General features: G+C 48.9%; 2 protein-coding genes across 4 annotated transcripts in view; one reads left to right on the plus strand and one right to left on the minus strand.

The window, feature by feature from the left end:
- Positions 1-230: 230 nt before the first annotated feature.
- On the minus strand, positions 231-8,174 carry GMFG (glia maturation factor gamma). Of its 3 annotated transcripts, XM_027617541.1 has the most exons (8): positions 7,922-8,174; positions 4,443-4,510; positions 3,926-4,022; positions 3,755-3,804; positions 2,898-2,947; positions 1,091-1,173; positions 569-642; positions 231-424 (listed from the first exon to the last, which is right to left on the minus strand). In XM_027617541.1, exons 2-8 carry the CDS (start codon positions 4,443-4,445, stop codon positions 353-355), a joined length of 429 nt encoding a protein of 142 aa, XP_027473342.1. In that variant the 5' UTR covers positions 4,446-4,510; positions 7,922-8,174; the 3' UTR covers positions 231-352. The 3 variants fall into 3 exon arrangements, with proteins under 3 accessions (XP_027473342.1, XP_027473343.1, XP_027473341.1); XM_027617542.2 differs by lacking the exon at positions 4,443-4,510 and having other exon boundaries at positions 7,922-8,172; XM_027617540.1 differs by lacking the exons at positions 4,443-4,510; positions 7,922-8,174 and adding an exon at positions 7,734-7,851.
- A 550-nt stretch (positions 8,175-8,724) lies between these two features.
- The window catches only part of SAMD4B (sterile alpha motif domain containing 4B), a 35,763-nt gene continuing 23,109 nt past the window's right edge, over positions 8,725-21,378 (plus strand). The window contains exon 1 of the mRNA XM_027617536.2: positions 8,725-8,782. The gene's annotated coding sequence lies outside the window, so the exon portion shown is untranslated. The remainder of the gene's footprint in view (positions 8,783-21,378) is intronic.

Consider the following 21,378-nt stretch of genomic DNA (forward strand, 5'->3'; position numbering starts at 1 on the left):
TCGGATATTTTCCAATTCCTCCCGGAAACCACCCCCCTCCCCCCGCCAACTCCTCCCCAGGAAACCCTACAGGTCCCTCCCTTTCTTTCCGAGAAACAGGTACCTCCCCCCCGCTTTCCTCCTGGGACTCAGCGGGCATCCACTTGGTCTGCCTGCCCTCTGCTGGCCTAAGGCCGGTACTGCAGGGACCCTTGGCTAGCGCTCACAAGGAGAAACAGAAACAGAACTGAGGATCTCTGAGTTCTTGCATTTTTAATTTCTGTCGGGTCTCAGACGTTCAGGTTCTAGGGGTCCCAGTTCCCAGTTTCTTCAGGGACTCCAACATCAGGAATCCAGTTCTCCAGCCCAGAGGTCAACGAAAGAAAGACAACTTCTCTTGGAGCCAGGCCTCAGTGAGATCATCAGTGGTGCGGATTTCAAACACCTGGGCAGGGAGAGTTCTCCACATTAAGACCCACTCAGGAACCGAGGGGGTGAACACTCTGACCCCCTCCGCCCCTCAGAACAGGAGCCCAGACCCTCAGCCCATCCTCCTTAGCCCTGGGGAGCCTCAGCCCCAGGCCCAGACCTTTGTGAGTTCTGCAGTCTGCACCAGTCTGTTTTTACTCCCTGCATACATCATCTGCTGTTCAGGCTTGCAGCCTGTAGGAAAAAGAGGAGAAAAGAGCATAACTGGGGGACCCCGGTTATCACTAAGGCCCTAGCAATGTCATGTAGGCCCTGAAGTTTTCAGAGTCCTGAGAGCTGTTCTAAGGTGGTCTCTTGCTGCTATACCCAGAGTTTTGGGGCTTGTTTGGGGGGGGGCTTGTTATTCTGAGGGTCCCTGGAGATGGTTTCGAGGCCACACAGGAGTTTCTAAGTAAAAGGGAGAGGTTAACTGGCTTATACACCTTGGGACTCAGGAGGATGGGTGGGCCCTTAAGGAATCTGAGTCCCCACCTCCACCCCGCTGCCCTCCCAGCCCCCACCCACCACACGTGCCACGCGCTCACACCAGTCACACATACCTGCACCCACGGACATGCTCCTGCACACCCCACGCACAGAATCTAAGACCCTCTTGTGATGGACAGGGAGAGCCGTGCCTTACCCACGGGGCTGGAGAAGATGAAGCACAAAGGGTAGGACACTCGGCCGTCCTCATGCACGTACTTGTAGCTGTAAACCACGAACCTACACCAGCGAAAGGGAATGCAAATTCAGTACTTCCACCTGGAGCCCAATGCCCATTACCTGAGTCCACAATCTCAAAATCTTGCCTGAGTCTGAAAAGCTAGGCTTAACAAATGAGACCCCAGGATACTGGCCTCAAACACAAAAGGATGAAAAATAATCATGGTAGGTGCTTGTTTGATTCACAATGACCCTCTAACGTAAGTGCTCTTATTATCCCCATACTACAGATGGGAAAACCGAGGTCCCGTGGTTTTCTTAACGAGGTTCTCTTGGATACAGGAAAGATTTGAGCCCAGGGAATTCAGTGCCGGAGTGTAAGGGCTCAAGTACCACGTGGTACCGTCCAGAGCTCTAGACCTCTGGCCTGAGACCAGGGCGGGCTCCATCATTTGCCAAGCGCAGTGCAAAATGGAAATGTGGGGCCTGCTGTTCAAAAGGCAGGAGAAAAGCTATTCCCTTCCCTCCGCAGTCTCTCTCCCGACTGGTCATGGTCTTTTAAAATTTGTTACTTCAAGTCAGGCTCTCTTGGGCCTGGGGACACTAGCAGGGGGAGTACAGATGCTCGCAGAAAGACCCTTGAAATTGCCATGCGGAGGGGGGGAGGTGTGCCAACCCTGACCCTGATTCTGACCCTCCCCCCATCTGCACTCAGGCCCCCTGCGAGGGACAGAGGACAAAAGCACTCACTGGGTAGGGCAGTGACCAGGGGAGAACCTGTCCAGGGCCGAAGGAGGGAACATGTGTGAGCCGAAGAAGGCTCCAAGCCCCCACACATGCTCCACTGTCCCATCAGACTTTACACAAAACACAAATTCAAAGATAAAACCATAAAAAATTTCCAGATGGCAGGCAGCCGCAGAGCACTAAGCCCCGTCTGTGTTTGAATCTCCCTTCTGTGCATGGGGCCCAGTGCAACCGCACATGTCAGACACCTGGGGAGCTGGTCCTGGCTGAGATCGAGAGCCTGAGATGTAGGGTCAAAATGCTGGGGCACCCCAAATTCACCCTAGTGGAGATGAAAAATCTAAACAGACTAGATTTCATAGGAGTTTGACGTCAAAGAGCTCCTCCGTACAAAAAGCACCAGACTCAGGGCGCCTGGGTGGCTCAGTCATTGGGCGCCTGCCTTCGGCTCAGGTCATGATCCTGGGGTCCTGGGATCGAGCCCTGCATCGGGCTCCCTGTTTGGCGGGAGGCCTGCTTCTCCCTCTCCCACTCCCCCTGCTTGTGTTCCTGATCTCACCATCTCTCTCTGTCAATAAATAAATAAAATCTTTAAAAAAAAATAAAATAAACTTCAATATAATCACAAAATTAAAAAAAAAAAAAAAGCACCAAACTTAGGAGGCATCACACAGGACTCCCCCCCCATCATTAAAGGTCAAACGACTCCTCTGCTTCCCAAAGTATTCTCAGGCATTGAAAAAGAAAAATTTCATTTTTTGTTTAATGAAGTAAGTGCAATCATGAGACCAAAACCTGACAAAGTTTGTACAGAAAAAAAAAAAAGAGCAAGCTCTAATATCACATATGACTATCAGTGTAAAATTCTGCAATAAAATATTAGTATACAAACAAAAAGTCCTAGGGTGTGAATTCGTGGCCTCAAACCCAGATCAGAGCCTGTGATTAAGACTAGAATCCAAGGGGTCCCCCAGTCTGTTCCTTCATCATCACCCCCTCTCCCCGGCTTGACCCTCCCCTCCCTACCCCTAGGATACCTGGGCTGTCTCTCTGGCAACTCTGTTTTTAGTTCGTCTGGAGAAATGTTCTAGGGGGGAAGAAAAAGAAAAGACTGTCAAAGTAAGCATGAACTATGTGCCAAAGCACTGGTCTAAGAAACACACATAGATCAACTCATCCACTTCTCCCACAATTCTGTGCGGTAGCTTCTCTTCTTATCCCCACTTTACAGGTGAGCAAACTGAGGCCCAGGGTTGTGAAGACGCTGGTCCAAGGTTGCGGATAGCGAGCGGCAAGATTCAGATTTGAATCTGGGTTCAAATCGTAACCATTTTGCTACACTGCCTTTCAAAGGACCTGAGAGAGCCCAGCTCCTAGCCAGTCCCCCTCCCCTATCAAACAGCCCCAGCCTCAGCCTCCATGGGCCACCCCCCAAATCCTTACCATAACACAAGTAAGCCTTATCATCATCCCCGTGTGACTGATAAAGACAGTGAGGCAAAAAAGAGGGATATCTACCCTTTTATAAAGGATTTCTCCTGGCTTTTTGTTGACTTATCTGGAAACTTTCATTTAAGTGCCAATAAAATATCATCACCACCATCATTTTATTGAGCATATTCTATGTGCCAGGCCCACTTCTAAGCTCATGACAAGGATGAAAGCATTGAATCCATAGACCCTATGAGGTAGGTACAGGTATCCCCATTTCACAGATGGGGAAACAGAGACCCATACAGGTGAAGTTTCTTGCCTCGAGTCACAGCTGAGCTGGGATTTGACCTCCAGGCCTTCCTGGCCCCCAAATTCAGGCTCTTAGCATCAGTTCCAGCCCCCTGGTTCTCCCAGTCCCACCCTGCCCTTTTTGGGGGTCCCATCCATCCCAGACTCTCACCTGAAATTCTTCCTCGAGCACCACCATCTGCCGGTCTTTGTCCACCTTCACTGGGGAGGAATGGCACACAGGGGTTAGTTGCCCCTTCCATCCAGTGGCAACACTAGCCCAGACTTCCTTGTTTGTCCCCACCCCCTCTGCCATCCTTCCAAGGGAGGAGATGACACTCACTTATTATGGCTGCATTGTCCGTCTCTTTTCTGAAGCGAAATTTTCTCAGCTTTTCCTTTAGCTCAGGGTCCACCTCGCACACCACCAGGGAATCGGACTGCCAGAGAAGCCCAGAAAGAGCTGAGCTGGCCTGGTCTCAGCCCCCTACCCCCTTCCCCAAACCTCAGTTTCTCCATCTACTCATGAAGAGGTGGGTCTGACGGCTCATAGGACGCCTCTGGGTACTTTAGGGAAAGGGCGCTTTCCTCAGGCAGGTGCTACCCCTTACCAGTGCACACATTTGGGGTGTAGGGCAGAAGCTGGGCTCCAGCCCTCTAGGCAGGTGCCCTTGGGGAGCACTTGAGGAGACACGGGGATCTGCTCGCCTGGGGCTAAACCCGGAACCAGCCTCTCTCTTCCCCACAGCGGGGTAGCCCTCCCAGCCCCTGACTAGCCCACAGGCTGACCTTCACCCAGGCACTCTCCCAGGCCCAGCCCCAGCCCCCAGCCCTTCCCATACACCCCCCAACCCCCTGACCATGACTTTTCTGTCCACAGGCCTCTTCTTTTCTCAGTTCCGCTGTCTTCTAGAGGTGGGGACCAGGGCTGCAGGGGGCGGGGTGTGGGGCAGGGGAAAGGTTTCATCCAACACCACATCCTGTTTATGCCCATTCTGGGACAACTGTCTCAGAGGGCTCCTCCCCTTCCTTCCTTCCCCTCATCTGCCAGGACCTCCCAGGCTTTGCAATCACCCAGACCGGGGTTCAAATGCTGCCTTGCTGTGTGACCCTAGCTAAGTAACTTCACCCCTCTGATTCAGGATTCTTGTGAGGATAAAATAGCTTCACATACCTCCTGGCATGGTGGACATGCTCAATACACAGTAGATAACAATGAGCTCTTTAGTTCCTCCCCTCCTCCAGGAAGCTCTCCTGGATTGTCCGCCCTCTGGAATATTTTGATTCCAGAGTAGAAAAGGGGAGCTTAGGGATGTTGGCTAGCCAAACTGCCACCCACTGCGTTGATGGGGAAATGGAGACTCCACAGCACCCAGGTAATGCTGAATTTTTTCCTGCAGTTATTCAACTTCAGGGGCCTAATAATGGGCCCTACAACAACGGTGTCCAATTCTGTCAGACCGCTACCCCCTTTTTTATTAGGTGCATTTTGTGTTGCCCCCTATCCCACTGTGAAATGAAATTCCTAGATAACGTAACCTACTTATACACAAACTCCCCTCCCCCAAAATCAATACAATGTCCTGTCATATAAAGGAGAAATAAAAGGGAAGTAATTTATGGGAAAACTCCATGTATTTCAGTGAGAAAATATAAGCCAACAAAAGAGACTCTTCACAGGTCCCAGGTCCCCATTGGCTGGCCCGCCATGCTGGCTCCAGCTGTAGCCTTCCAGAACGCCCTCCACAGGCACTGGATCCCGCCCTGTCCCCCTCTACTGACGGGTGTCACTGGAGCTATTCTCCTCCCTGCATCATCAATGTTCCCATCCCTACTAAGATCTTTCCTCTTGGCCTACACGTGGGGTTGTCTTCCTTCTTAAAAACGAAGAACCCTATCTTCCGTCCAGCACTGCCCATTCATTTCCTTCCCTTTTCAGCAAAACTTCTCAAAAGAATCATCTACACTTGCAGCCTCCAATGTCTCCTCCTGATTTTCTCTTCAGCTCTCTCCCAGCAGATTGTTACTCCTGTCCCCATCCCCTGAAGTACCCTTGTTGGGGCCACCAATGACCACTATGGTGTTGGACCTAATGGTCAATTATCAGTCTTCCTCTGTCATCCCCTGTCAGCTGCATGTGACACCATCCATCCCTCTCTGTGCCCTGAAGAAACACTTTCCTCCCTTGGTTTTCAGGACAACACCCTGGCCTGGTTTTCCTCCGAGTGTTCTAGCTGCTGCTTCTTGGCTTCTCTTGCTGATTCTTCCTTTTAACGGTGGGGTGTCCCGGGGCTCAATCCTTCGTCTCTTTTTCACCTACCATCCTCTTTTGATTTCATCCAGTTTCTTGGCTTTCAAAGGGGATACCCTATTTATTTCTCCAGCCTGGGTTTCTCCATGCACTCTACACTCCTACATCCAGCTGCCCAGCTGACATCTCCACCTGGATGACTGTCATCCTTAACCTGTCTCATTCCTCTCATTGTACACTAGAACTTGTCAGTTCTGAACTTCATTTTGAAATGTAACCAGACGGGCGCCTGGGTGGCTCAGTCGTTAAGCGTCTGCCTTCCGCTCAGGTCATGATCCCAGGGTCCTGGGATCGAGCCCCGTGTCGGGCTCCCTGCTCGGCAGGAAGCCTGCTTCTCCCTCTCGCCCTGCTTGTGTTCCCTCTCTCGCTGTGTCTCTCTCTGTCAAGTAAATAAAATCTTAAAAAAAAAAAAAAAAGAAAGAAATGTAACCAGAACCTGCCCAACTCCCCCCTCCACGGCCCATACCCTGGTCCCATCCACCTGCATCACCTGCCTGAACTCTTGCGGCAAACTCCTCACTGTTCCCCTGCTCCCCCTCCCATACTCTATTCTTCACAGGAATGCCAGAGGGATCCTAATAAAACCCAAGGCAGATGACATACTTCCTCTCTCAAAACCCTCCTACAGCTTCCATGTTATTTGAATAAAAGCTAGAGTCCTTACGGTGGCCTTTATCTGGTGGTCTTTCCCCCTCCTCCATTACCACTTGGACCTTGTCTTCTCCTACCCTCCTCTTTGCTCACTCCATTTCAGCCATGTTATCCTCGTTGTGGTTCTGTGAATAATCCTGCCACTGGGCCTTTGCACTTGCTGTTCCCTTTTTGGAACCCTCTTTCCCTTATGATTTACCCCTTCATTTCTTCAGATTTCTGCTCAAATCTCACCTGATCCAAGACACCTTCCCTCCCCAAAATAGTGCTGACCTCATCACTCCATTCCCTCAGCTTGCTTTATTTTTCCCCGTAGCACTTACCACCAAGTCACATTGTATTTATTTATCATGTCCCCTCAACCAGAATGTAAGCTTCAAGCATGAATGTAAGCTTTGTTCCATTGTTTAGTTTCTAGAACCTTGAACACCACCTGACAAATATTATGTTAGGTACTTGAATATCGTTGAGTGAATAAATGAACTGTTAACTATGGAACTACTATATATGCTGTGAAGGTTTTTACTTAAATGTAGGGGGTAATGGATGGGGTTTGTGATATCCCCTCCCCTGGCTTGAAATGACCTTTCCTCACTGCATCTTCCTCTCTGGCTGCCCCTTCTCAATCTTGGAGAGATGTCGATTCCTTTGCTCAAACCTTAGGTGTCCCCCTTTCTCAGGGTTCTGTCCAGTCCTTGTCTCCGTTCATCCTTTGTATCCTTCCAGGCTAGATCACTAACACCCACAGCTTCATTACCATCTTTGATGATCGTCAAATCTTGGTTTCCAGCCCCAATTTCTCTCTTAAGCTCCAGACCCGGTGCTGTGCCACCACCCAGCCCCCCACTGCTGGTGGCCCACACTGGACTCAGCATCTTGCAAACCTGCTTCTCCTCTGGGTCTCCTTCTCAGGGAGGCACCACCAACCCCTAACCCCCCAGGCAGGGGTCTTGTCTAAGATTTCACCCTCTCACCCTGCTCTGCGGCCAGCCAGTCCCAAGGCAGGTTCACTCAGCCTCCTGGGCGTCTCTCCCGACCCACACCGCCTCCCTTTCCCACAGTCCGGTCCGGGTGCAAACGCCCCTGTCCCACCCCAACTGCCTCCCTGTACTGAAAGCCCCCAGTTTTATTCCTTCCAATCCACGCTCCATATGAGAGCCAGAGCCATCTTTCCACACGCCCAACTCACCATGACTCTCCCTGGCTTGAAGCCCCTTCCATGGCTCCCTAGTGTCCTCAAAACAAGCCCAAACTCCCTCAAGTGAGCAAACATCTGGCCACAGCTCATTTCCCACCACTCCTTGCCTGGAACTCTACACTCCGTCCACCCCGACCGCATTTTCTTTGAGTTCCTCTAACACGCCATGTCTCTGTCACCTTCTGGGTGAGGGCCCCCGCTCCGCTTAGTCACCAGATCCAGGGAAGTTTGTGGAATGAACAGATTACAATACTCAAAGCAACAACTCCCATTTGTTGACGGCCTCCATTGTGCCAAGAGCTTTCTACGCATCGTCTCTTTCAATCCTATTCCCACTTGGGAGAGGGCTGCGGTGGTAGAGCTGTGACTCCAGAAGCCTGAGCGCCAAACCGTAACCTGGCCGGTCGGGCCCACCTGGGCCCAGGCCTTAGGCGGGCGGTGCAAGAGGGGCGGGGAGGCCGGCCTTGAACACCAGATTCAGGAATTGTGACCTAGCTCACGGCCACTGAGGTAGACGCGCGCGAGACTGCCCCCTGCGGGCCGGGAGGCCCAATCCCTGGCTCCGCCGCGCCCGTTGCCCATGGCAACGCCGCGCGCGCCCCGCCCCCGCCCCCGCCCCGCCCGTCAGCCCCGAGGCCCCAGCGGGGCCGACTGCCCGTCAGCCCCGCGGCCAACCAATCCCACCGCGCAGGGGGCGGGCCTCTGGGGCCTCGCTCAACCTCCAGCGCTCCCCTCTCCGCCAGGACCCCGCCTTTCTCCGCGCACACCTCCCGCCCTTCGGACTGCCCTCGCCGCCCGTTGGCGGGCGCGCCGTTCGTCACCGCGGCGTGAGCTAATGCCGGCGCGCGGCGGCCCCGGCGGGGCGGGGCCAGGGGCGGTGACGCACGGCGCGGTGACGCAGCGCGACGGCGGCGGCGGCGGCGGCGGCGGTGGTCGGTGCGGGAGGAGGGAGGGCAGCTCGCGGGCCGGAGAGGGGGCGACGGCGGCGGCGGGGGCCTGAGGAGGCCCGAGCGGCGGCGGCGGCGGCGGAGGCCGAGGCGGTGAGTCGCGGGCAGACCCGGGCGGCGGCGGGGCGGCGGCGGGTCGGGGCGCGCGGGGCTCGCCTCAGGGCGCCCCAGGCCGCGCGGGCGGCCCCGCCCCCTCAGGGACCCCGAGCAGCGGGCGGCGGCGAGCGCGGGCCTCGGGGGTCCCGGCCCTCGAGAGAATCCCCCACCCCCGACCCCCGAGTCGCCCGCCCAGGCCGCCTGGGAAGCTTTCCTCCGAAACCCTCCTCACACCCTGGGGACCGCGAGGGGCCGGGCCGGGGACCTTCCCCGTGTGACCCCCCCGCAGGTCTGCCTCAGACACCTCCCTGGAGGGCGTTCCCACAGCCCCGCCAAACCCGCCCTAGAGCCCCCCTGAAAACCCGCACCGCTCCTCCGGCCCGAAATCTTTCCGAGACCCCCCCCCCTTACGTCCCCACCGTCTTGTCCAGACGCCGGCTTAGGTCTCGGAAATCTTCCTCAGCGAACCCCTTCTCTGGCCCCAGATCCCCCATCCTCCTCCGTCCAGAAATATTCCCCGGAGGCCACTCCTCATCTATTCCAACAATGTGTGTCATATCTCCTCCTGGAGCCTCCCTCATAAGCCCTAAAAATCTCCTGCAGTCTCCCTGAGATCCCCTCCAGACCCCGCACATTCCGGAAATCTTCCCCAGAGACCTATTTCACATATCCCCACAATCTCCCCAGGTCTTCCCTCTCACGGGTCCCCAAAATTTTCCCTCCTACCTACCCCCCCATTACCAGAAATCACCTGGGAGACGTTTCACTCATGGCCCCCAAATCTCGGAGCCCCCTCCCCGCCACCATGTCCTTTGGAATGTCCCTGATAATACCCTGGAAGTCTTCCTCAGAGACTCTCTGAAGTGTCCTCACATCCCCAAAATTCACCTAGAGGGACCACCCACCCCCCACGCACCAGCCATCTCCCATACACACTCCCCCTTCACAACAAAGTCATCCCTTAAGACTCTTCCACAGATCCCAAAGATTTCAGGTCCCCCAAGTCTCACCAGCCTGAAATGCCCTAGAGATCACCCTCACATACCCCAAAAATCTTCCTCCAAGACCACACTCACTTATCCCAAACATTCCTCCAGAGATTCGCTAAAATCCCTGGAGAACTCTTATCCCATATTCCAGAAGGCTTTTCCACAGCCCCTGTTACATACCCCAACTCTTTCCCGGTAACCTACACCACATGTTCCACAGATTTCTTCCGGATTCCAAAAAGGTCCCTTGTAGTCTCTGATGCTCTCTAGAGTCCTCTTTAGATGACCCTTGAAAATCCCCCTTTCTAGACTGATGTTTAGTTGAAGTTTCAAAACCCTTTAAACCGTAAGACTCTCTTCATGACCTCTGTGAGATGCAGTTTTTCTAAGACCTCCTCACATCTTCTCAGAGACCTCGGCAACCCCTCAAGCCCTCCTGGGATAAGCCCTTGAAATCTCTCCCAGGACCCTTCCGACACCCCCAAGAACCCACTGAATCACTGCTCAGAGACCTCCTGCCTTACAAAGATACTTTTCCTAGAGGTTTCCCTCCCTGAACTCTCCTTCACAGGTGCCCTCAGGCCCTCTAGAACCTCCTCCCCATTCAGTCTTCCCTCAAAATAACAGCTCCTGCTCTTAGAAAGTCCCAGAATTCTTTCTGAAAAACCTTCTACTCTGACATTCCCATATTCCACTCAGAAGACCCACCTTTCCCATACTATACCCTTTCGAACACTTTACTCAGAGGTTTCTCCTCACCTGAGCTCTCTTAGGAGTTCCTGAAAAGACCTCTGCCATCATGCTCCAGTACATCCAAGATCTCTCTCAGGAGACCACACCTCCCCCAGACACCCTTTAGAGAATTTTCTTCAAAATTGCTCTACATCAACAACCTAACTCCCAGCACTTTCTGAGACTTCTTTGGAACATTCCCTCATTTCCACCTGTGACATCCTCATCCATTCAGGACCCTATCAGATTTACCCCTTTGGGATCCCTATTTATGCCCTCTCACCACCTCCATTCTCTTTCCTTTGAAATCAACTTAGAGATCCTTCTCAGATCTGGACCTCCTTCCCCCCATTGTCCCTTCAGAGGCCCCCAGCATCTTCCAGGCTCCCCTCAGCCCTGAGAGCCTCCACTGTCTCCTTTTAATAAAAAAATCCTCAAGAGACAGCCTCACCTCTTGAAATCTCAACCCTCAGAGACTTCTCAGGCCATTTTTCTTAGGTTTCATCCTCATAGACTCCTCCTCCCTTCGGAGGTTGAGAGACCCTTAACACCCTCCTTAGAGACTTCTTGAGGACTCCCCCCATTTTCTTTCCAGCAGCCTTCTCTTTCCTTTTCCCTTTTGAGGGTCTCCTCACTAAAGAATCCCTTCCCCTGTAGCAGTGGTTCTCAAAGCATGGTCCTTGGACCAGCATCAACATCACCTGGGAACGGGTTAGAAATGCAGATTTTGGGGTCAAGCCCAGACCTACTGAACCAGAAAACCTGAGAGTAGGACCCAGCAGTCTGTTTTTAGGGACCCTCCTGGTGACTCTGATGTATGCTTGAATTTGAGAACCATTGCGCCCTGAGAGGATTTCCCTTTTGCCACAGAAAGCCCACTGAAAGATGCTTCAGGGTATGCCTCTGCGCTCCTGCCCACCCCCATTTTCCTGAGAGTCCCTTTTGTGAAATATCCACCCTCCAGAAAGTCTCCTCGCCCTCCTTGAAAGGATTTTGGCTTCTCTCAGAGGTCACCCCACTCTGTGAGCAATTACTTCATATTCTACCTTTGAATGATTTCTTCTCAGGTCTTCCTCAGCACTTTTACCTTCTGGCTGCCCCTCCACACCATACCCTAGCCTTTGGTGCATCTGCTTCAAATTGCTATCTCCTTGAACACCTATGTCCATCTCTAATCTTCATCTGTTCCTCTCCACATAGGCACCCTCCCTTTAGGGCACCTTCAGGTCTTTTCGTTCTCTGTGTCTTACTGTCCAGAGTCCTCCTTTTTACTTCTTAGGGCACCACTCACCTTCTCCCTGTAGTTTTTCATGTACTTGTCCACTCACCCTCACTGGACTAGCAAGTTTGGAAAGTACTGGGATGTGTCTTATTTGTCTCTGAATCCCACAGTGGGAATCAGAGAATGGGCAGCTCTTCCTTCGCATTTGGCCAGAAATCTCTAAGTTTTTCAGATCTTACTCCCCATTCAGGTTCTATACACCTTCCCCACCCCCTCCTGTCTTCTCTCTCTACCCAACCCCCATTGCCTCTCCTCCTAGAAGAGGCTGTCTTGCCCCTCCCACTGCTATTTGAGGGACTTTTTTTTGTGTTCACTCCTGATTCTGAGCTGCCTTAGGTCCTATTCTTGGTGACCTGCCTTACCCCATCCTGGTTGGCTTCACAGCCTTTATAAGTCTGGGGCCTCCACAGGGCTCTCAGCTTTCTCTGAGGGATTCTGTTTCTGTCTAGGATCGAGAAGAGGAAACAGAGATCACAGGATAAACACTGGAGCCTGCCTTCAGTGAGCTCACAGTACATTAGAGGGGTTGGGCAGGTACATGGGGCAGAACATGAGGTACAGATTATATGCTTTGGAAATTTGGCAGTGAAAGAAGGAGCCCTTTATCTGGAAAGACTTAAAGGAAAAGGTGGTATTGGGCTCGGTGATGTTCCACAGGAGTTGGGACAGTGGTGAGTAGCCTTCCAGGCAGAGTTAACAGCTTTGCAGTGGGTCAAAGACAAGGCCTCCTCATCTCCCATCCATGGCATCTCTTCTCTTCTCTTAAAGGACAGAGATGAAAGAAAACAGATCTCTTCCATCTGTATTGTATTTGCCAGCTGCACTTTTGTGACCCATAGAGTGATAATATTAATGACTACTGTTTATTGAGTAGTTATTATTTGCCAGTCACAGTTTAAACGCTTCACATGTATTCTCACCTCATGTTCCTCATAGGAACCCTATGAGGTAGGTAAGCTACAATTAATATCACTTTACAAATGATGAAATTGAAGACAAGTGGCACAAATGGAAGGCCTCTGGACCCTGTCCATCCCAAGATGATAGTCCCGTGAGTCATAGAGTGGATTTTCTGTTCAGATAGGGTTGGGTGCAGTGAGGCATAGTAGCATAGTGGTTAAGTATGCAGACTCTGGGGCCAGACAGGATTTGCATCCCACATTGTCACTTACCAGTTTTGTCACCTAGGACAATTACTTAAATTCTCTGGTTCTTAGTTTCCACATCTAAAAGATGAAAGTAATAATGATATTCTATCTTATAAAATTACTGCAATGATTGAATTAGTTAATATATATAAAGTACCTAGAACAATGTTCTGCGTATAAGTGCTCAGTGTTATCAAAAATAAATGGTAAGTAAGTAAATAAATAAATAAATGGCTCATGTCAGCCAGGACTCCAAAAACATAAAAGAACCTTAGTCCTTAGTTCAAACTGGTTTAATCAAAAAAGAGAATTAGTTGGTTCATGTTACTAAAAAGTCCAGGGCTGGGTTGGCTTCAGACCTAGCTTCATCCAGGAATTCAGACAATCTTCTCAGTAATCTCTGCCCATTTCTCCAAGGAGTTAGCTTCATCCTCAACAGATTTCTACTTTGTAGTGACTGAGATGGCCTTCAGCAACCCCAGGCTTAGATCCTACTTCCTTAATAGCCTTAGTGGAAAGAGAACTCTTGCCCAAGAGCCCCAGTTTGAAAACAGTTTCTTTCCTGAATAAGTGTGAAATAACAAGATCCTTAGGAACGTGTTTGGGGTTCTATACCCTGGAATTCTCTCTTGCTTGCTGAGGTTGCTGTGAGTCCATCTCATGACCTTTCTGAGTACTGGTGGCAGTCCCCCTCCTCCCTTGTTCTCCAGCCCCAGTCATTCTCCACTCTGTGATGGTTTGGATCCGGAGAGAGTTTATGGTTAGCCTGACCCAACCAGACTTTCCTTTGGGATCTCACTGATAGAGACAGGGAAGAGATGACTGCCCGGGTTTGGTGGTAGCCTCGGTAGGATAGTGGAATCCAGGAATAGTGGTGTTCAATCCTGTACCTCAGCTTTGGGTTTTCCGGACTGTGAACTTTGTGAGAGGGTTAGGTAAATTACCTTGAGTAGGGTTTTGTTTTGTTTGTGTTAGTGTAAATTTGTTGAATAGAGTCTGATTGAGGGCAAGTTACAGAACAACAGTGTATACAGTGTATAAATCTCAACTCCAACAGTTAAACAATTTATGGAGGCACTTTTATAGGTACAGGACATATAGCAGTGAATGAAACAGTCAAGGTTTTGGAACTCGTGGTGCTTACATTCTGATGGGGGAGTGGAGAAGATACATAAACAAAAGAAATCAGTGATATGTGCTGTGAAGGAATTAAAATACTGTGAAGGGCGCCTGGGTGGCTCAGTCGTTAAGCATCTGCCTTCGGCACAGGTCATAATCCCAGGGTCCTGGGATCGAGTCCCACATCAGGCTCCCTGCTCGGCGGGAAGCCTGCTTCTCCCTCTCCCACTCCCCCTGCTTGTGTTTCATCTGGACTAATGTAATGCCTCCTAATCTACCTCCTGCTTCCAGTCTTACCCCTGTTTTCCTTGCAAAAATCAGTGAACATTCTTTAAAAAAAAAAAAAATTCAGATCATGTCACTGTCTTGCTTTAAAAACCCTCTAATAGCTTACCCTTCTTTTCCTTGCAAAAATCAGTGAACATTCTCTCTTACACAGGTAGTTAAGTGGTAGGATTCTGTTTCCAGCCCAGACAGTGTGGTCCCAGAGCCACCTGAGTTTTACGAAAGAAAAAGGAGGGCATGTTTAGCTGATGTTAAGAAAGAATTACTGGGGCGCCTGGGTGGCTCTTGCTGTGTCTCTGTCAAATAAATAAATAAAATCTTTAAAAAATAATAATAATAAATAGAGTGAAAAAGAGGGTGGCTGTGGCCACTATATTTGGGGTGGTTAGAATTGGCCTCTGAGGAGGTGACAGTTGAGCCTGAAAACCTGAAAGATGAGAAGACACCAGTTGTGGGATGATCTTGGAGTGGGGCATTCCAATCTTAAGCATTGTTTGATGTGGAGAAAGGACTGCTGCAAGGGTGGGGGGGGTATTTTTCACAGATACAGTGAGGGTGTGCTTGCTGTGTGTCAGGTGCAATGCTAGGAACTGAAAATGTAGCAGTGAATAATACAGCCACAGTCTTTCCTTCCCTCATGGATCTTACAGTCTAGGCATTTCTGGAAGAGCTGCAGCCTTCAAAGAAATACCTTTCGATGATATCAGACCAAAAACTCCTTCTTGGGGAGATGAGGAAGACTGGGACACATATGAACCCAGATCTGATTGATGAGAGGGAACCAGCCATGTGGTGATCTGGGGAAGAACATTTCAGGTAGAGGGGTCAACAGCGACAAAAGCCCTGAGTTGGGCTCAAGGAACAACAAGGAAACCAGTGTGAGGGAGAGGGGGCAGGGGATTGGAGAGGCTAGATCATGTAGGGCCTTGTGGGCCATGGTAAGGAATTTTACATTTTCATTTAAGAGACTTGGGAAGCTATTAGAGGGTTTTTAAAGCAAGACAGTGACATGATCTGAATTTTTTTTTTTTTTTGAAAGAATGTTCACTGATTTTTGCAAGGAAAACGGGTAAGAATGGAAGCAGGAGGTAGATTAGGAGGCATTACATTAGTCCAGATGAAAAAAGATGGTAACTTAAATATGGTGGTGGCAGTAAAAAATCAGAGAAGTAGATGTATTTTGGGTATAGAGAAAACAGGACTTAATGATGGGATTAGAGAAAGAGAGGAATCCAGGATGATAATAGCTAACAACTCTGTGAGAGTACGTACTATTATTAAACCCATTTTACAGATGAGAAAACAGGCACAGCAAGGTGAAATCTCTTGCCCAAAGTTACACAGGTAGTAAGTGGTAGGATTCTGTTTCCAGCCCAGACAGTGTGGTCCCAGAGCCACTTGAGTTTTAGGAAAGAAAAAGGAGGGCATGTTTAGCTGACGTTAAGAAAAAAAAAGAATTACTGGGGCACCTGGGTGGCTCAATCAGTTAAGCGTCTGCCTTTGGCTCAGGTCATGATCTCAGGGTCCTGGGATTGAGCCCCACATCAGGCTCCCTGCTCGGCGAGAACCCTGCTTCTCCCTCTCCCTCTCCGCCTGCTTGTGCTCTCTCTCTTTCTGTCAAATAAATAAATAAAAAAGAAAAAAAGAAAGAAAAAAAGAATTATCAAGACCAGAGGAATAGATCTTATGGAAGAGAAAGGAGTCCAAGATGACTTTAAGAAATTCTGAGTTGTCCACAGAAAGGTGATAGTTGAATCTGTGGGAGTTGATTATCAAGTGATAGGATACAAGTATAGAGAAAGGAAAGAGATAAAGATACTGTTTTATTGGGGAAGGGTCAACACATTTAAGGGTGGGATGAGTGAAAGAGAGCGATACATGGGGGCAAGGGGGAAGGGGTACCAGCTTCCTCTCTACTCCAGGGTTTCCCACAGCTTCCCAGGGGGCGCTTATCTTCCAGGAGGCCCTGCCTGGCTTCTCCCCTCCTCTCCCTCTGTTCCTCAGAACTATTCATACAAAAGCCTCATTCTTGGCTGAGGCAATAGTATGCATATTTTGTGTACATATTTCAGGAGTTTCTGAAAATAATGGTTGGTCTTTACAAAAGAGAAGTTGAGCTCCCTTAGCATCTGACATTCTCCTGTTCTTCTCCAGTCGGGATAGTGAGTTAACGTTAGGTAACTAGCCTGTTACCTTGTTCATGAAGTATGAATTCCTGAAAGGCCTAGGTGGGTGCTATAGAAGGGCTAGGAATGGGTAAGTAGGCTAATAGGACCCCCCTTATTTAGAGATGTTGTTATTAAAGGGTGTACCTTTTGCCCAACTTTTCTAGGTGGAAGGGAACTTATAGGAGGCTGTAATATTCTTAGGAATAAGCAAGAGCCAGACTATCTGGCCTTGAAAGTCTGAGCTGTGTGTAGTCTTAGGCAAGTGACTTAACCTTTTCTGTGTCTCAGTTTCTCCATTTGTAAAATGAGAATAGTACTGTGTGTGTATATCTGTAGAGATGTGTGTAATACATGTGTATCTCACGTATATGTGTGAAATACAGCATATATGTTGTTTTTAGAATCAAATGAACTCATCCACAGAAAGGTGTTAGCATAGGGCCTAACATATGACAGGATCGGTGCTATAGGAAGATATGCTAAGGATCATGGTAGGTATTTTTATATACATTGTTTCATTTCATTCTTATAACAAGCCTCACTGAGGAAGAAACTGAGTTACTTGCCTAAGGTCAACACAGCAAGTATCAGTAGGAGAGCCCAGGTTTCGGCCATATCAGACTCCACAGCCTGGCTTCCAGGTGAGGAGAGCTGACCTGCAGAGGCACCTCCTATCTGTGGACCACTTCTTGCTGCTTGAAGCCAAGGAAGGGAGCCTAGTGAACAGTTTTTCCTACAACCTCTTAGCCAATTTTGGCTTCATTTCTCACCCTCCAGGGTTGGTAGATGCTTCCAAAGGTTACTTGGTCCCATAGAGACCAAATATGGCAGCAGTAATATTGGACTGTTTGAGAGGCTTTTGCCATAGCGGTTCCCCTCTAGTGTCTTGCCTCAAAGGAGGGAGTTGTTTTTTGGTCATACAAAGACAAGACCAGAGCACTGGTGAATTCTGTTTTTGTATGGGAGCAGTCAAGGCTCTTCCAACTTTAAGTGATAGAAACACAACTCAAACTGTCCTTAGCCCGAAAGGTATTTATTGGTCCATATAACTGAAAAGTCTGGGGTGAGAGGCTTCAGGCTAGCTGGATTTGATCCAGGTCTTCAAATGTGAACGGGTCTCCTTCTTTGTCCCCTTATCTCTTGACTCTGCTTTCATCTGAGTTAGCTTCATTCTGAGACAGGCTGTCCCTGTGCGGTAGCAGAAGTGGCAACCAGTAACGTCAGGAGATGTTGTATATCTGAGTAACTCTAATGGAGAACTTACTGTCCCTAGTAGTTCCAGCAGGAATCCAGTGAAGACTTTCCTTGGCCAGTAGATTTTCTATGTCTACTCCTGGAGCCAAGGAAGACAGTTAATTTTTCAAAGGTACCAGAAGATGGGAATGGATGTTTGGTAAGCAGATCCACCAGAATCCATCACAGTAAAGTGCCTTGGAATAGTCAGTGCTGATGCCTCTTTCGTGGCCCATCGTACCAACCCAGGCCTTCCCTTCTCATTGCTGCCATGCACCCAGGACAGGGGGTAGCTGGGGACCTCTAGCCCTTCGATGGAAGAAGGCCATACAGTCCTCACCTCCAGTCACCATCCAGACCAAACACCTAGCATCCTTCTGTCCTAAAAGTGACTGTTTCTCTAAAGCCCCCAGTGTTTATTGAGAATTGTCAGGGCCATTGCTGGGCATTAGATCCTCTCGGCCAGTCATGTTCCCGAGCAGCTGGGTGGTTTGAAGGTATAAACCGGAGAGGCCTGAGGGAAGGATAGTTCCAGACTCCTGGTCTTTTCACAGTTTGCATCCATCTATTCCAAGGACTGCAGGCCACAAGCTTTGTTTGTTCCTTATAGTGGTTTATTGTTGCTGTTTAAATGTGAATTTGTTTCCAACATTTAAAAATAGGGGAATTTTATTTAAAAATCCTGATTTCTGGTTCCTCTTTTAAAAACAAAAACAAAAAGACACACACACACAACTAAGACCTAACAATACTGGACCCAAATTCCCCCATAGGCAGCAGTTGATTAGAGCTAAAATAAGTGACTTCTCCCTTTAGACAGGGTATGTACTTTCCAACTCACCATAGTCCTCACCAGCCTGCTTCATTCAAAACCTGGCCTTATTATTAAATGTCACGTTTGAGACGCTGGTCTGTTCCGCAGCTTTGCTTATTTGGGGGAAGAAGCTGGTCAGCAGCTTATTTAGGGGGCACAGTGCTGTTGCTTAGGAAAAGTAACAAACCAGTAAAAGTTCATGGGAAAGACAGTGCACAACTTTGGTCTGTTTGTGGATTTGGTCATCTTTTTGCCGTAAATGCTGTTGGCATATCAAACCTCTCGTCACAAATGTTCCCTCTGAAATAGTAACATGTCCTTCTATCTTATGAGTTGCCACCCAGTGAAGGAATCCCTCCCACTCCCAAGGGATGTTCATCTAGCTTCCACTTGACCACTTCCATCAGCCAGGGAGCTTATTACCTCCTCACATGGCAGCCAGTTCCTTTCTTGGACAGATACATTATTTTAAAATTCTTCCTTATGTTGAGGCAGCTGCTGTCTCCGTGGGGCTGAAAGCCACAAAATGCTGGAGCTGGGAAGGGAAACTGATTTTTTCAGGCCTGTGAACTACCACTCATCCATCCTGCATTCAGGGCAAACATTGATAATCACTCACAGTGTTCTTTCTCACTGAGCTGGGAAGTAGAATGCAACCTGAAAACTTTTTCAAATAAAATTATTTAAAAATTACAAAAGTAATATGTGTTTACTTGCAACTAGTGAAATGCTACAAAGTCATATGAAGATAGTTAATAATTCCTTCTTCTCTCCAAGGTAACCAATGTGAACAGCCCAGGGTGTGTCCTTATATGCATTTCTTTATACGCATGCATGTATAGATATTATACATAAGGGGTTTTGTATGGCTTTTTATTTTCTTTTTACAAAAATGACATTGTATTGTATATATTACTGTGGAGCTTTTGATCATCCCTGCAGGTTGGTGGTTAAAGATCAAACACTATATATAGTTGTGTTTTTTGTATTCTGCTCTCGGGATCAAGCATGTTTTTGATAGCTACACAGTATCCCATCATGTGAGGTATGTCCCCAGTTTATTAATTATTGCCCTTTGATGGGTATTCCTATTGCTTCATTTCTTCAGGATCCTTCTCACCACAGTGCTCCAAGCAGCCACTACCAGTTGTTTGGAGCTAACCTGTGAAGTAAAACCCATTTGTTGTGTCTGATCCAGTCTGGCTCCTTATCTTACACATTGCAGAGAAGGGAAGCAGACTAGCTTAAAGATCAAAGTGAATCAGTGTCTGGGGCAAGACTAGAACTTAATTTTCTTGACTCTCAACATTTCCCATGTCACCTCTCACTTCCAGCTATTTTCCCTGGTTATCCTCTGGAGTAAAAGAACAAGTCTAATTCCTCTTCTGTGTGCTACCCCTTTAGATATTAGAAGTCAGTTATGTCATTCCTTCTGAGTCTTCTCTTCCCCTGAGGAAATTTCCTCAGTGCCTTCAAATTTTTCTCTTAGGACAAGGTTTCTAAATCTGTTTACCATTCCATGGGCCATTCCTTCTATCATCTTCTTGCCGCAAGGCTCAATCTCAAGTGTGACTTCCATGCTTACCTTCTTTATTCATTCTTTCAACAGATTCATATTGAGCACCATCTATGTGCCAGTCACTGTTCTGGGCACTGGGTGACATATAGCTTGCTTTTTGGTGGAAAGAGAAACAACAAAAATAAAATGATACCTGAGGGTGTCAAATTATATAGAAGAAATAGCATTAGTGTGACAGACTCCTTAGATTGGATGGTCAGGGAAGCTCTCTCTGAGGAAGTAACATTGAGCTGAGACTTGAGTGACAAGTAGGGGCCAGCCATAAGTAGGTCTGGGGGAAGAGGATTCCAGTGAATAAGAAAACTTGGTACAAGATGAGGTTGGAGAGGCCACAGAGTCTTGCAGGGCCCTGTAGGCCATGATATGTTCAGGTTTAGTTTAGGTTTCATTTAAGTGCAATGGGAAGTCTTTGGAGGATTTAAGCCAGGAGGCAACATTTGATTTCCTTTTAAAAAAGATTTCCGGGGGCACCTGGCTGGGTCAGTCAGAAGAGTGTACAAATCTCGATCTCTCGAGGTCATAAGTTCAAGCCCCACGTTGAGTGTAGAGATTAATAAAAAGGTAAATAAACTTAAAAAAAGATATCTGGGAGGTCTGTTTAACTTGGAACAAGGTTTCATTTTCCCCTACACTTTTCCTTATATCCAAAGGGATTGACATCTGGGGCAGTTTGATCTGTTCAGGTGTCTCACAGAGGATCTGCCAGGTGAGTCACAGGCATCCTCAGATGTACCTCACAGCCCTCTTCAGCGGGAGCATGGAGGTTCAGGGAGATGGCAGTAGCTCCCTAAGACCTGAGCCCAGCAGGTTCAATGGGTCTTTGTGTGGAGTTCTCAGTCCTTTGGCAGCCAGAAGGAGATAGAGCCAAATGTGGTTTGGGGATAGAGCCAAGGCACTGGTTGCAGGAGAGACAGGGAAATGTGAGTGGAGACCTAGAGCTCAAGACACTTAGAAAAAGGCCTCAGAGTAGTGTCCAGAAATCAGTCAACTGCAGAATAGGCCTGTTGTCTGCCCAGTTAACACAGCTCCTGTGTAGTTCCTGTCTAAGAGAGGAATTTGGACAGTTTCTTGCTTGGGAGTTTTTTTTACTTTGGATATGACCCTTCTCAGGTTGGCATCCTTTGTGCTCTTAGGAGTCTGAGTGATAGTCTGGCATCTTTGGGAGCCAAGGGGACTTCCCAACCCAGGCAGCTTGGGTCAGGAGTAGCCTTCAGGGGAATGAAGAAGATGTCTGGGAGAAACTC

Source organism: Zalophus californianus, chromosome 17, assembly GCF_009762305.2.
Source record: "Zalophus californianus isolate mZalCal1 chromosome 17, mZalCal1.pri.v2, whole genome shotgun sequence".
In the NCBI taxonomy this organism is placed as follows: domain Eukaryota; kingdom Metazoa; phylum Chordata; class Mammalia; order Carnivora; family Otariidae; genus Zalophus; species Zalophus californianus.

Bases quoted from the DNA above. Each gene is read 5' to 3' on its own strand.
- GMFG (XM_027617540.1), bottom strand. From the start codon at position 7,832: ATGAGCTGTGGCCAGATGTTTGCTCACTTGAGGGAGTTTGGGCTTGTT. The intron at 3,805-3,925 runs GTGAGTGTCATC...ATTCCTCCCCAG, and splicing joins GGACAATGCAGCCATAATAA to TGAAGGTGGACAAAGACCGG. The intron at 425-568 runs GTCTGGGCCTGG...CTCCCTGCCCAG, and splicing joins AGACTGCAGAACTCACAAAG to GTGTTTGAAATCCGCACCAC.